The 13,378-nt window shown below is 44.2% G+C and overlaps 1 protein-coding gene across 1 annotated transcript in view; it reads right to left on the bottom strand.

The window, feature by feature from the left end:
• Positions 1–13,378, bottom strand: part of CSMD2 (CUB and Sushi multiple domains 2) — a 701,191-nt gene that overhangs the window by 483,300 nt on the left and 204,513 nt on the right. The window contains 1 exon segment of the mRNA XM_075604612.1: positions 11,088–11,200. Coding sequence (XP_075460727.1) covers positions 11,088–11,200 — 113 coding nt within the window.

Below are 13,378 nucleotides of genomic sequence, written 5' to 3'. Positions count from 1 at the left end.
ATAACACGTCGGCATTAAGGCAACGCATCACATGAATGGTGCAATAACATCTGCTACATCTGTACATGCTCTGAACAGCAGAGTAAAATGTAAGTGCTTCAGATCAGTGTGCTCGCATTACTCTGCATGTCACAGCACTGGGTACACTGACAGTGCAGCATCAACACCGTTCACAAAGCAATTACCTAAGATTACCAGAAGTTTGTATTGATAAAACAGCGATTACCCCTCTTAATCTAATCTTTTAAGGAGATAAAGCTGTTTGCTAATCCCCTAATCTACAGGCAAATTACCATCATTCATTCGCCAAACAGATAAACATAAGTAGCGGATAAAGCATAAAATGTGGATCCAAAGCAAAATATGACTTTTTTTTTCACATGATACAAAATAATATGATTTGGAGGGTGGTTTTATGTTTCTTAGAAATCCAAATTACACTGATAAGTTAGTTACATTTTTTATGGTCTGATTTGTGGGGTTGCCCCTTTAAAGAAGGATTCGATCCCAAACATTCTACACATTTAAAGAGCCCTTATAACTGCTTAGCAAATGCACTCCGTGTGGCTCCATACTACAAAGTTTACGAAAGACCTACTAGGTGCTCAATAAGGCAAAGCGATACATGGGATGTCCTATTGCTCTTCTTGTCATGTCCTATTGCCCATATAATGTGCCCGGCATTGGATCAGCACAATTAATTCAAACAAATCGAGACAAATCTCTGTTATCTGTCTGGATAGGTCTTGGAATCCTTTAGGGATTGACGATGATTAGAGAGTGCCAGGCATGCTATCCTAAGGGTTGCATCATTAGGTGTTAATTTAGAAGTCAATGTAATGGCACTAATAATGAACGCAAATCAACAAGTTCCCAATGTCATGCAGATCTCTGCATTAGTGCTGCATATCTCATTGTACTCATTTCCTGATTTCTTAGTATGAGAATTGGTGGACATCTGTGTATCTGTTAACACCGGTTCATAGGATTAGGGCAGTAGTGTTCAACCTCCTTGTTAAGGATCCCTATAATTATATTGTCAAATTCTGCGGGGCGCCAACCCTCATGTCTGAGTTCAGATGCATTGTAAGGAACCCCAACCCTCTCTAACAGCGCGTCTGAGATCAGATGCATTGTAAGGAAGCCCAACCCTCTCTAATAGCGTGTCTGCAATCAGATGCATTGTAAATTCTTCTGTAAAGTATTTGGTTCAATTTGCAAATTACCTTAAAATTGCAGGGAACTCTTTAAGAATGCCCAAATACCTTTTAATTAGGGTCTCACTGTCGTTTTGTCCCTCAACCTTTTCTTCCACAAGGAACCCCCTGTTTCTAGATCGAGTTGCAGAAGTTCACCATCAGGTTGTCAACAGTTAAGCTCATCAAAGTTTCTAAAAAAAAACTAATAAAGAACTGAAAATACTTAATTACTACAGATTTTTGATTTACATTGACAGTGTTTATTAGGACGAGTCCCATAAATGTCATCTTCAATTCCTTTATTTCTACCAATTTTAACCGCTTTGCTAAATCTTTCAATAATGCATTAATTCAGGTGACAATTTGTTTTCACATGGGGACATCTTCAAGTTAATCTGAAGCTCCATTTGTGGATAAGGGACACTGCTTGTAAAACATGTCATTAACACACGGGGTTCCTGGAAGAATGTATGTGCTTGTCTTACAGTAACTGTCTTGTGTTAGTTATTTAGGCGACAGGGGGATTTTAGTCAGCATTTCCCCCCATAAATATAGGAAGCTGTTTGCATTAATAAATATTAGGGTGCAAAAATGTAACTAAAAGCTGTCAGATCATAATACAGTATTATATAGAGATGTGCAAAGCTTTCACCCAGATTTGCGAAGTAGGCAAAATATGCCCCTTTTCAGCCGCAAAACAAATTGGGACCGTGCCAGAGTTCGCAAGTGATTCGCCAACCGGATTGCATTTAATATGCTAACTTGCAAAATTCTCTAAAATGGCTAGATCTGCTAAATGCTGAGACTGTACATAGGGGCCAGGGCAGCCAACAGGGGGGACAGCCAAGACAGGATTGTTGCGGGGAGCCCGACCGGCATTGCAAGTTAAGCCCGACCTCTAGCCAGGCCCGGCTGCCGGTCCTCTCGTGGCCGGGCCATGGCCCTCCCACAGCTGCAGGCCTCTTCCATACTCTGTCCCACGAGAAAAGACAAAAATAAACTGTGCGCTACTATCTAACTCCTACTTATAATTAAATACAGTGCAGTGACTAAACCATAAATATACTAAATAAACCACAATACCAAGTGAATAAGTGATTATATAATAAATTATATCATAACCGTGTGGTTGATATGGGCGTCTGCTGCTATAATCATTTGGGGGTGGCTCAGCACCCCACACACTCTAAGAAATGGAAACAAAAAGAAAACAGCGCACAACGCCAAATAGTGAAGCAAGTAATATAAGTGTATTACAATAATAAAGGGGTATTAAATCTGCGTACATCAAATAGAAATATCATATGCATTTAGTGTATATCACACTAGTTTACCACTCCATGGTTGTAGACAGGAAGAGCTGGTACTCGGCTATCTCTGCAGGAGCCTCTGTGTTGATTCTGGGGCATAAGATCCCTCATACACTCCTCATCTAGCAGGACGCTGCTTTCAAGGGGATTCCTTAACAGCAGCCTGGCTTCACTGCAAGTTCAGGCACTCAATGGGACCGCGTCTCAAACAGCGATCTGCCTCCTCCAGGGAATTCTCCCATACAGTCCCTCGTTTCTCTTATGAGGATTTCACCATTTTTTCCACAGCCGCTGCAGTGGTAAGGCAGTTCAGAGCCGGTGGAGAGGCTCAGCAAACACTTCCGCAGTTGCAGGCGCTTGCACAGCGTGCCACGATGCCGCTCCGTCACGTGGTGTAGCGGAGTGACGTCACAGTTCCCGTGGCAATGGTGAAGCAATGGGGAGGAGCAGGAAAAAGTTCCCTGAAGAAGTAGTTAGATCTACGAAACGCATTGGATGTATTAACTTATGCTATTTTATTGCTTTTTATTATCCCCTGGATCTGCATTAATATCATTATCATTTGGTTGCTATTGTGCTGACTGAGCGGATTTTGTGCCGCTAAAGAGACTCTAAGGGACTTTTTCCTGCTCCTCCCCATTGCTTCACCATTGCCACGGGAACTGTGACGTCACTCCGCTACACCACGTGACGGAGCGGCATCGTGGCACGCTGTGCAAGCGCCTGCAACTGCGGAAGTGTTTGCTGAGCCTCTCCACCGGCTCTGAACTGCCTTACCACTGCAGCGGCTGTGGAAAAAACGGTGAAATCCTCATAGGAGAAACGAGGGACTGTAGGGGAGAATTCCCTGGAGGAGGCAGATCGCTGTTTGAGACGCGGTCCCATTGAGTGCCTGAACTTGCAGTGAAGCCAGGCTGCTGTTAAGGAATCCCCTTGAAAGCAGCGTCCTGCTAGATGAGGAGTGTATGAGGGATCTTATGCCCCAGAATCAACACAGAGGCTCCTGCAGAGATAGCCGAGTACCAGCTCTTCCTGTCTACAACCATGGAGTGGTAAACTAGTGTGATATACACTAAATGCATATGATATTTCTATTTGATGTACGCAGATTTAATACCCCTTTATTATTGTAATACACTTATATTACTTGCTTCACTATTTGGCGTTGTGCGCTGTTTTCTTTTTGTTTCCATTTCTGTCCCACGAGAGCTTCCAACACTGGCGCACGACGGGCCTCTTTGACGTCCGTGCACTAGAAGAAAGCTTGGCCCAGCTTCCGGTGCCCGCTGGCATGAGAGGGCGGCACGGCATGTGCCAGTGTTGGAAGCACGTGTGGCAGAGAGGCCTGCAGCTGGGGGAGGGCCAGGTCCGGCCGTGAGAGGACCGGCAGCCAGGCCTGGCCAGAGGTCACGCCAAATTTGCAGCGCTGAAAAAAAAACTAATGGTACTCAGCACCCCTAGTACCGTTGCACTTTGGATCACTGAGAATTTGTGTTGTATTTTAAAGGAAAAATCTGCCGTAATCGGCCAGTTGAATTTCTTAGGGGCCTCTGAATAGGGAAGTCTTTGTCAATCAAGTGTTTCCTTTACCCTTATGCACCGCTGTCCTTATCCGAGAGCCAGTAGGGATAAGAGGAGGGGGGCTCTGTCTGTACACATGCTGATAACACAGTGACCCGGGGGAAATGGAGTATACTGCCAGAGGAAAGGAAACTCCTCCCATATCAAACTTTAAAAAAAATGAATTAAAAACAATCACAGGCGTCAGATTTGGGAAGAAAATACCCGGATGAGACCCCTGAAACCTGTCATTGGAAATATATATCTCCAGTACTGACCATGTAGATCAGGAGCGGCCCACACCAGTCCTCAAGGGCCACCAACAGGTCAGGATTTCAGGATATCCTTGCTTCAGCACAGGTGGCTCAATCAGTGGCTCAGGCAAAGAGCCACCTGTGCTCAAACAAGCTACCCTTAAAACCTGACCTATTGGTGGCCCTTGAGGACTGGAGTTGGCCACCGTTGATGTAGATGGAAGGTACGGGGAAAGAGAGGCTTAGGGTGAAAGCACTTTTTAAAACAATCTTTTCCGCTCCTACACAACAATGGTATGGAGACTTACTGAAAGTGCTTAAAGCCGCAGCCCAGAAGATAGCACTGCCGCGGTCATGCTGCGGGGGGGAGGGGGGCAATGATTTTGGATCGGACCCCCCTCCAGCTCCGAGGCAGTCACAGTCCTGCAGCTTGCCCCGATGCCAAACACAATAAGTCTTGCTATGTTACAACGGTTTGGATTTGTTCTTGTCTGGCTCGATAACAAAAAAACTAAGCTAACAAAAAAAAAAAACCCATGATGATGGTATTTATTCAGCCGTGGTAACATATTTTTGCATCCCCCCCAAATCCTCTAAGCGAGCATCATGCTTTGATAGGCAATAACAAATGGACAAACTATTCAAATCCTGCCTGTTCTTTGAATGCGGGGTGATTTCAAAGCGCCGAGCATTTGCATTGCTCCGCATAAGCAACCGACGGAAAGCATTATGTCAAAAACATGTTGTTTTTGGTCAAGAATTGTGTTCTGAGCCATTATCTCTTTTAAGTACCATTGCCCGCATTAATCCAATGCCTTGTGAATCACTCATAAAATCAAACCGTGCACTGAGCCCTCTGTTCTCAACAGTTTCAAAGAAATGCAAGATCAAGAGGCTGTGATAGATATAGCTAACTCATTAGGCTTGTAGCGTGCTAAGACACTCTGCCACCTAGTGGCCACAATTCACAGACACAGCAGAGCTTCTTTAAAGGACCAATCTTCCCTAACTAACCTTCATTTTTTTTTTTTGTACAGGATTGGAACCAGGGGATCCTCCGGGGCTGGAACTCACTATTTTCAGCTCCACAACCTGAGATACTTACTGCTGAACTTACCGGTATTACTTCCTGATTTTTATAGCGGATTTAAATGGCCATCCAATAGGAAGTCACAATTGATTATGTTGCAGCTTCCTGCTGGCAGCCATTTTGTTTCCCCTGAGGGTGATTCAAAGCCAGCAACCTTTGCGGCAAGTATCTCGGGAACCGGAGAGTTCCCGAAATAAAAAATAGTAGCGTTTGGCTCAGCGAGGTCCCACGCCATAAAAAAACCCAAAAAAACCAGGGAAAATAAAAAATGAGTAGGGGACGGTGCTCCTTTAATATTGGTGCACCTGCTGTACACTAGTGCTGGACATGTGGCATTTGCTACACAAACGCACGTTTACTTAGAAGCTTGCAAGTTGGCGACAACACTGTGCAGATTTTTAAAGCAATTTGCAAGGTAGTTCAAGCCTACGCCACCTTTGTATCTTTTCTCAGTGTGCAAACACTGGCAGCCGTTCCGAACCTCGTCAGAAGCGTTGTGGGAACCGTCAAAGCGCGCACGCGCGGTGGACGAACCACTAAGAGGCAAACATCTGCGTGGAAGCCTGCAAATCCCAATGATCTTTAGCCCCAAGTAAGATAGGGACACACGGACATTTTGGGGATCATTCTATTAAGATGAATTCTATTGAAAGAAATTGGCGTCTAAAAATAAATCTGGTGCAGTAACTTGGGCACTCGGGTTGCCACAGTTTTGCAGCAGAGAGAGTATAGTGAATAACACAAATGTTTAAACAAACCTGAAAAAAGGTTAAAAAAAAAAAAAAAAGGTTTTGCAGATGTTAACATCCAACTTTGTTTTTAACATTTGCAAACAGGTGTCAATGTTGATCACAGCATTCCTGATGCCAATACTAGTGATGTGTTAAATCTGAGTGTTTGATGGCTTACATTTTTGTTTTTATCAGATATCTAGAAGTCTTTTTTTAATTATTTTAAATAACATCTACAGTAATGTTACTTCCCTTAATGGTTTCTATTTGTGTGATGTTTCTGTCTATTAGACTTGTTCTCCCTTCCCAAGGCAAAGGGCCTCCACATTCCCTAATCCCTAACCGGTCCTCTGTCAGGAAGGCAGGGATATAGCCCTTTTATAGCAGGAATCAGATGCGAGGGAAGATGTACAAGACTGCATATGATGGTACGTTTATCTCAGCACTTTGATGCACTTTAGTTGCTCTTACACATTCATCCTTCCCTCTAGCACAGTGATTTTCCACTGGGGTTCCAAGAGCATCTCTAAAGGGTTCTGTGTCCAACAGTGGAGAGAGCTGGGACACCTGTCCCGGGCCCGGCGGCTCCCCAGCTCTGGCCCGCCTCTACTGCATTTCCCCTCTCCCCAGTCAGTCGGCATCGAAAGTCGGGCCCCCCTGGACCGGCGCAGCACCGGAGGCCTCCTTGCCCCAAGATTTGATTCCTATGGGGGAGGTGTGCGGGATGGGGATGGGGGGGGGGGGGTTAACGGCGAGGGTGATTGAGTGAGAGCAGAGGGCATTGAGAGAGAGAGAGAGAGAGAGAGAGAGAGAGAGGATGGGGAGATTGAGTGAGCAAGCGAGGGCAGGGGGAGAGGTGGAGGAGTTAGAGGCGGGAAGAGATAGGGGGGATGAGAGGGGGCTGAGAAGGAGGAGGAGGGAGGGGGAGTGAGAGAGTGTGTGTGAGTGTGAGGGAGGGGAGTGAAGGGGGAGGAAAGAGGGTTGGGGTTCCCCAGAATGTCACACTATAAATTATAGGGTTCCTTAACCAAAAAAAGGTTGAAAACCACTGATCGAGAAAGAAAGTGACTTAATATTTATTATAGGCTAAAACTTTAAGAACATTTATAATTGGTCAATATCATGGGCATTAAAGTCCCAGGAATCCCCCCAAGATCTAACAGCTGCTAACATTAAAACAATATTTTCACATTAATGGTTTCAAAGAATCCTTCATTTAGACATAACTATGGACCCCTGGCTCTTTTTGCTGAATAGGCCCGTTCAGAATCTGCCAGACATGCGAATAAACCCGTTACCCATACCGCCACTGCTACTGGATGCGAACTGGTGGCAGTTTGGACGTCCCTTCCATATCTAAGATTAGAAATAAGGTGTGGTTCAATTGCCACATGGGAATATTGACGGGTATTATGAATGAGTTCCTGAAGGTTTAGCAGCCGTGGTTTCTATCTGTTGGCGTACCGTGCATTAATTATGTTATAATTAACTAAGGGACTTATTACACTAGGCTCTCAGGCTTCTAGGGTTAGGGATTCCCTGAATGGTTGATGGGGGGGTCTGTCCGAGCTAGCTCGCCAATGACCTTAATGTATCTAGACCCATTGGACGATTTTTGGGGGTTCCGTAACTGCGGGTTGTAATTGCTGCTGATATTATATGACAATGTGTTTTGTCTGGACTGTACTCCTTCCCAATTTTTATTTCTCTACCCTTTCCAGTTTTTTTTTCTCCCCCCTCATGCTTGAAAATTAAATAAAAATTGAGTTTCAAATATATATATATATTCACATTAAAGCAGCAATCCCCTACAGTATATGCGTTTAACTCATATCATGTTAGTATTTTACACCCGAGCAGATCCTGTTTTTCTACAGGTATGATGTTCTTTATCTCTAGCTTCTGAGGTCACCATGGTAACCTTTAGACTGCACTGGGCTCTGGCGAGAGCTCCATTTTAACCTCCCAGGCACTTAATATTTCAAACGCTTATATCTACTGAACAAAGCATCAGAGTTAAAAAATAATTACAGTAGAAGTAAAAATATATAGATAGAATGCAAAAAATAAATGGTGATCAGTGTGAATTGTTGCTACCTGTATAAAACAAAGTGAGCCTGTAATAGTATGTACAACTCCCCAAGAACAGGGCATTACCTGTCCATTAATACAGATGGTAGTACAGTCTTTGGCACGTTACCAGTGGGAGAAGCGGACAATGCCTTGAATGAGCCGCGTGGGAACAGAGGGTGGGGCTAATCCACTGTTTCACCCACGAGAATGCACCACAGATGCAATAACATCTGCTACATCTGTACCCAGGTTGGATGTTGAACTCCTCCACGCAGGCAATAATAGCCTAGTAGTGTCCTGTGCTTTAGGGATTGTTACCTAAATATCCAACATATGAACTGCAGCTTTAAAGAGGCAATCCAAGCAGGCGTTTTTTGCTGCTATTTTTTTGAAAACAGAGGATTGAAGCAGATCTCCGGAGTTTAACCCCATTCATTTCAGCTCCGGGGCCCCCCTGCTTCTGGAGATACTTACCTCAGTAGGGGGTGCCGGCAGCCGCTTGGCTACCAGAGTTTGCGTTATGGTGGAGTTTCAAAGCTCCCACGCCCTGCGGACCAATAGGATGGCGTGACATCATCAGGTTCAGCTTCCTGTTGACCTGAGTGACGCAGGAGCTTTAAATTTTGCAGAGATTACGGCAATCCCTTTGGAGGTCTGTATCTCGGGTAGCATGGGGTCCCCGGAGCCGAAATTAATGGGGTTCAGACACCCTATTTCAATGCTATATTTTAAAAAAGCACACAAATTGCTCCTTTAAATGGTCACAGCACTAAGTGTTTATTTTTAATTGAATAAGGGAGGTGCCCCTTGAAATGGCAAAACATTATTCAAAAAGACATGAGTATCATCTGACGGATTTTGCTGTGGATCAATAGACAGCTGTTTGAGAGGGGGTAGTTAACCAGCTGCAGTGCGCAGAACATGCAGCTTTGCACTGGCAATGCATCTGAAGTTCTCCTTGGCACGGGCAGACTGGAAGAAGCACATGAAATAGAAAAGCAAGGGAGAAATGACAACGTGCGCAAACATTGCAGCTCCCTGCTCTGCTAGGCAGGCTTAACTCCGTTTCCAATATAAATGTCTTTGGCATGGAAGAGTACCAGCAATCCCAATGCCTGTAAGCCATCTTGAGAAGCTTCACGGGCACTTAGACTGGCGCTACTCACTAAACCCAGCTGTTTGACTGTGCAATTGGCGGAAACGCCTGCATGTGTATTTCCAGATTAAACGCGGCCCTGTCGGTTTGTATTGGGAGCGATTGAGGAATCCTGAGCGATCCCAAACGGCAGAGATACAATATGTAAAGGGGAACATGGGGGCAGTGTGTATGAGAAGTTGGCGCTGCCGTGAAGGGGTTACACTGTGTTACTGCAGGGGGCTCTGTGTTCAGATGCTCCCAGCCAAGATCAGCTGGTTTCTAAGGATGTTCATGCCACTTTTCTGCTTGATTGACGGGAGATATTTGTGATGCATATTAAAAATAAAACAAACAGCGATGGTTTCAGATGGCTGCTTGTAACATTTGGTGTGAGCCCAATAAAAGGCAGAAGTAATCCAGTTAATTTGGTATTCGAACAGCTGCTGTGTTACCTGCAGTGGCCTTCCTGCTCCTCTCTTTTGCTGCTTGAGTGAAAACCGTACTCTGTGTTACAGCAGAAAATCCATCTAATTGACTATTCATTATTTATTTACGTATCTATCCATCCAGCTATCTGCCTCTTTGTCTGTCTGTCTATTCATCTGTCTGTATCTTTACATCTATTCATCCATATCTATCAATCACTGTATCTATCTATGTATCCATTCTGAAAACGTTGGCACTTAGGTCCAATGAACAGACACTTTCCATTACATAAGAAGTTAGTCCAACATTTGAGACCTGCAATGCATTGACGTGTTATGTATTGCAAGCTTCTTTTAAAATGAAGGGGGTTAAACCGACTGAAACTGAGTACCAATAAAAAAAGTTTACTGCAACATTGGGAATAAAAGGCTTGAAATGTCTGTCAAATGTTCTATTTTGCATTGTTTCGTCGCTCTGGAATGCAAAATGTGGCCATGCAACTAAACAACATTTGCATCCCTGTTTTGCAGCTGAGCTGTGTATTGACATAACTGGGTATCCTGTTATCTGATCACCATAATAATATTTACACACCCCAGTCCTGCAATAAGCCCCCTAAAATTCCATCACACGGCTACAGTGTTGCCCTCACCAGGGCTGTCAGTGTGACTTTTCCATTCTAATAACAGCTGTAGAATGTTGTCAACAGGCAAATATGGTAATTAAAACAGCACTCGGAAGGAGATAGCTTGCAGCACAATTAATTAATTTAAAAATAATAACAAGAATTCATTATAATGTACACCAGATGTCTGATACACCTGCTCATTCTGCAAATCCTGGATTATCATTTAAAAATTATGAAAGGGTGAGAAAAAACAGCACGATTTAAATATGTGAATCACCTCAGAGCAAATTCAGTTACTATGAGGTGAAAGGTACAGTATAATGACACCCTACTGTATGTACAAAGACGAAGCAAGACTTCCATCTTTATTGTAACATGGAAAATAAACACATTCTTTAAAACTTGTTCTAAAACAGGATCTTGGATTAAATGAAAATTGAAAGGCAAAATGTGTGTGTTTAAAATTAAAATGTTTACTGAATTCCCCTATAATTGTGGGTAAATTGAGCATTCTAACAGGGTGACAGCAACTGTGGGAGCCAATCATAGTGTTCTATTTCTGAAAGGTCCCTGATCGTTGCAGAATCAAGAGTTCTGATTGGCTGGTGCCAAAACTAGGAGTTACATTCAACCAGAAACAGTTTACTTCATCACATTAGAACAATGCAGCAGACCTACCTTCATAGCTAGAGCGGAATCCTTGAGCACTGACAGCATAGTCCGAGACCAGCCAAAGAGTGAGGAGGTTGCTGCTGCTCACAACTGGAGCAGGAAGCTGGAAACCAGTTAACCTGGAAAACAAAGTATTACATTTATCAATGGACACTTTACTGTGTATGAAAAGCAAACGGCACAAACGAGAAGTGACCTCTTTACCAGCATCCTGTTCAAATGCTGCATTTTAACCCATTCACCAAAGGGCTGTCTAGCAGTAAATGGTTAAACCCCAGCACTGCTGAATTTGTTTAGTAGCTCTGCAATCTGAGGTCTGAAAATCCAACTGTGTTAATAGCAATAACGAGCACAATTGAATATATAATGCATGCTGCTTCTGTTAACGGTTTATACCTAAATGAAGGGACAAAATGCAGCAGGCATTCCAATGTTGTGCTGATTGGGACTTTTGTTTTGTAAAACTCAATGGCGACTATTAATCCAAACAAGAAAATATTTTAGATCAGTAAATAAATATGTTTCCAACAAATAAAATCAGTCTGGATAAAGAATAGCAAAGGTGATAATATGCGGAAAATGTAAATAAAGGTCATTTGCAGAGAAAACCTTTTTTTCATTTGAACATGGCAACACAGTACTGCACATTTACAAGAAATCAAAGGGCAAAATGTAGCCATTTTTCAAATTTCGCACACACCTCAACCAACAAGCATTTAATTAATAAGCAAACCTATTGCAACTTGTTTTTTAAAATACAGAAGCCATGCATTACACACATCAAAAATCCTTAATAAAACAAAAAAAAAGCCCATTAAATTATTTATATGTGTAGCCGAGTCCCCTACCCTGCCTCTGGTGCTGGGATCTGCCCAGCTATCGCCAGGAGCTTTGCGCGATCGGGAGTGTGGGGGCGGCCATCTTGTTTGTCGCGCATGTGCAGAGCAGCGAGGCGCGCATGCGCAGTCAGGAGTGCGGCAGCGATTTTGTTTTTGGCTCCACATAGAGTACAGCGGAACTACAAGACTGTCCCAGTGAATGGGATTGGAGCAGTTGGCGGCACAGGATATCCTCCGCGTGCGGGGAGCACATGCTTCAGTCCTGATGGAGGAGTGAAGGGAGAAGATAGTGTCCAGGGAGCAGTGCTTCCTGGACTAGGCCAAGACTTTGCCCCTAGGCTCCGGTAAGGCCCTGAGACACCTGTAGAGGAGTGCTGCATGGAAGGCCCCAGATAGGGACTCTTCCCATTATTATTATTACTACTGTGCCGGTGACCGGTTGGCCACGCGGCGCTCTCCAGCCTGGGACCAGGCCACAGGACCCTGAGACATTGTGTGAGAACCTCCGGCTGGAGCTCACACTGTGAGGAGGAGCAGGACCCATAGGAGAGAGGGGATTTGTGTCAAAGGCCCTGCTGCGTGGGACCCGCTCCAACACACCGCACAAGCAGCACCTGGGTACTGGAGTACCCAGGCAGGTACCCACATCTACAGGGAATAGCGCTACCTCACATTTGTGCGGGATTGCTGGGACGGACACCAGGGGTTGTTGGTGCCACGGCACCCTCAGTACTTTGGGGGAACCAGTACGTGTTGGGGTCACTGCACTACACTGTGTCACGTGGTACTGTGTTATATGTGTAGCATTGTTATAGTAAAGATCATTTTTTATATATATTGAGTGTTGTGTTATTGCTTATAGCAGTAGTATTGGTTTCTGTGAGGGGTTATCCCGCCGACGCTGGGATCACTCATAAGTGGAGGCGCTGCGCTACAAGGAGATAAAGCTCACCCAGGCTCCCAGAGGCGGAGGCTTAGCCCTCCTGAGAGCAGACAGGTAAAGCAGCACACGTAGTTGCACGCATAGTTCCCTTAGGCATAGGGAAAGGGGGCTACACATGTAACCTAATTCTGGAATAAATACCACTTTGTGAACCGCAGATTAGTTTCAAAAGCAATTTAATTAGAGAAACAGAGACCTGACATTATTATTTGAACTCGCCAATCATTAACTGAAGCGTGAACGCTTTGAAAGGAGGTTACAAAAATCCTGCAACTAGGAAATCCGGCCTGAAGTGGTTTTGATTGAGTTATATACGGTTAAAAGCAGCTTACAGAATCTGTATTTTGTAATGTTTCTACAGTATGGTTGAAAGAGAGCAGGAAATGTCTTGATTTTTGTGGGGGTTTTTTGTGTTTATAACAGTGGCAGCTATCGGTGTGACTGTGCCATAGACTGTTCTGTAATGCTAATTTCTCTGCTTCAAGGTTCTGACATTTGAACTCATCACAAGGATC

This window comes from Ascaphus truei, chromosome 6 (genome assembly GCF_040206685.1).
Source record: "Ascaphus truei isolate aAscTru1 chromosome 6, aAscTru1.hap1, whole genome shotgun sequence".
In the NCBI taxonomy this organism is placed as follows: domain Eukaryota; kingdom Metazoa; phylum Chordata; class Amphibia; order Anura; family Ascaphidae; genus Ascaphus; species Ascaphus truei.
This window is presented reverse-complemented; position numbering and strand designations above follow the sequence as displayed.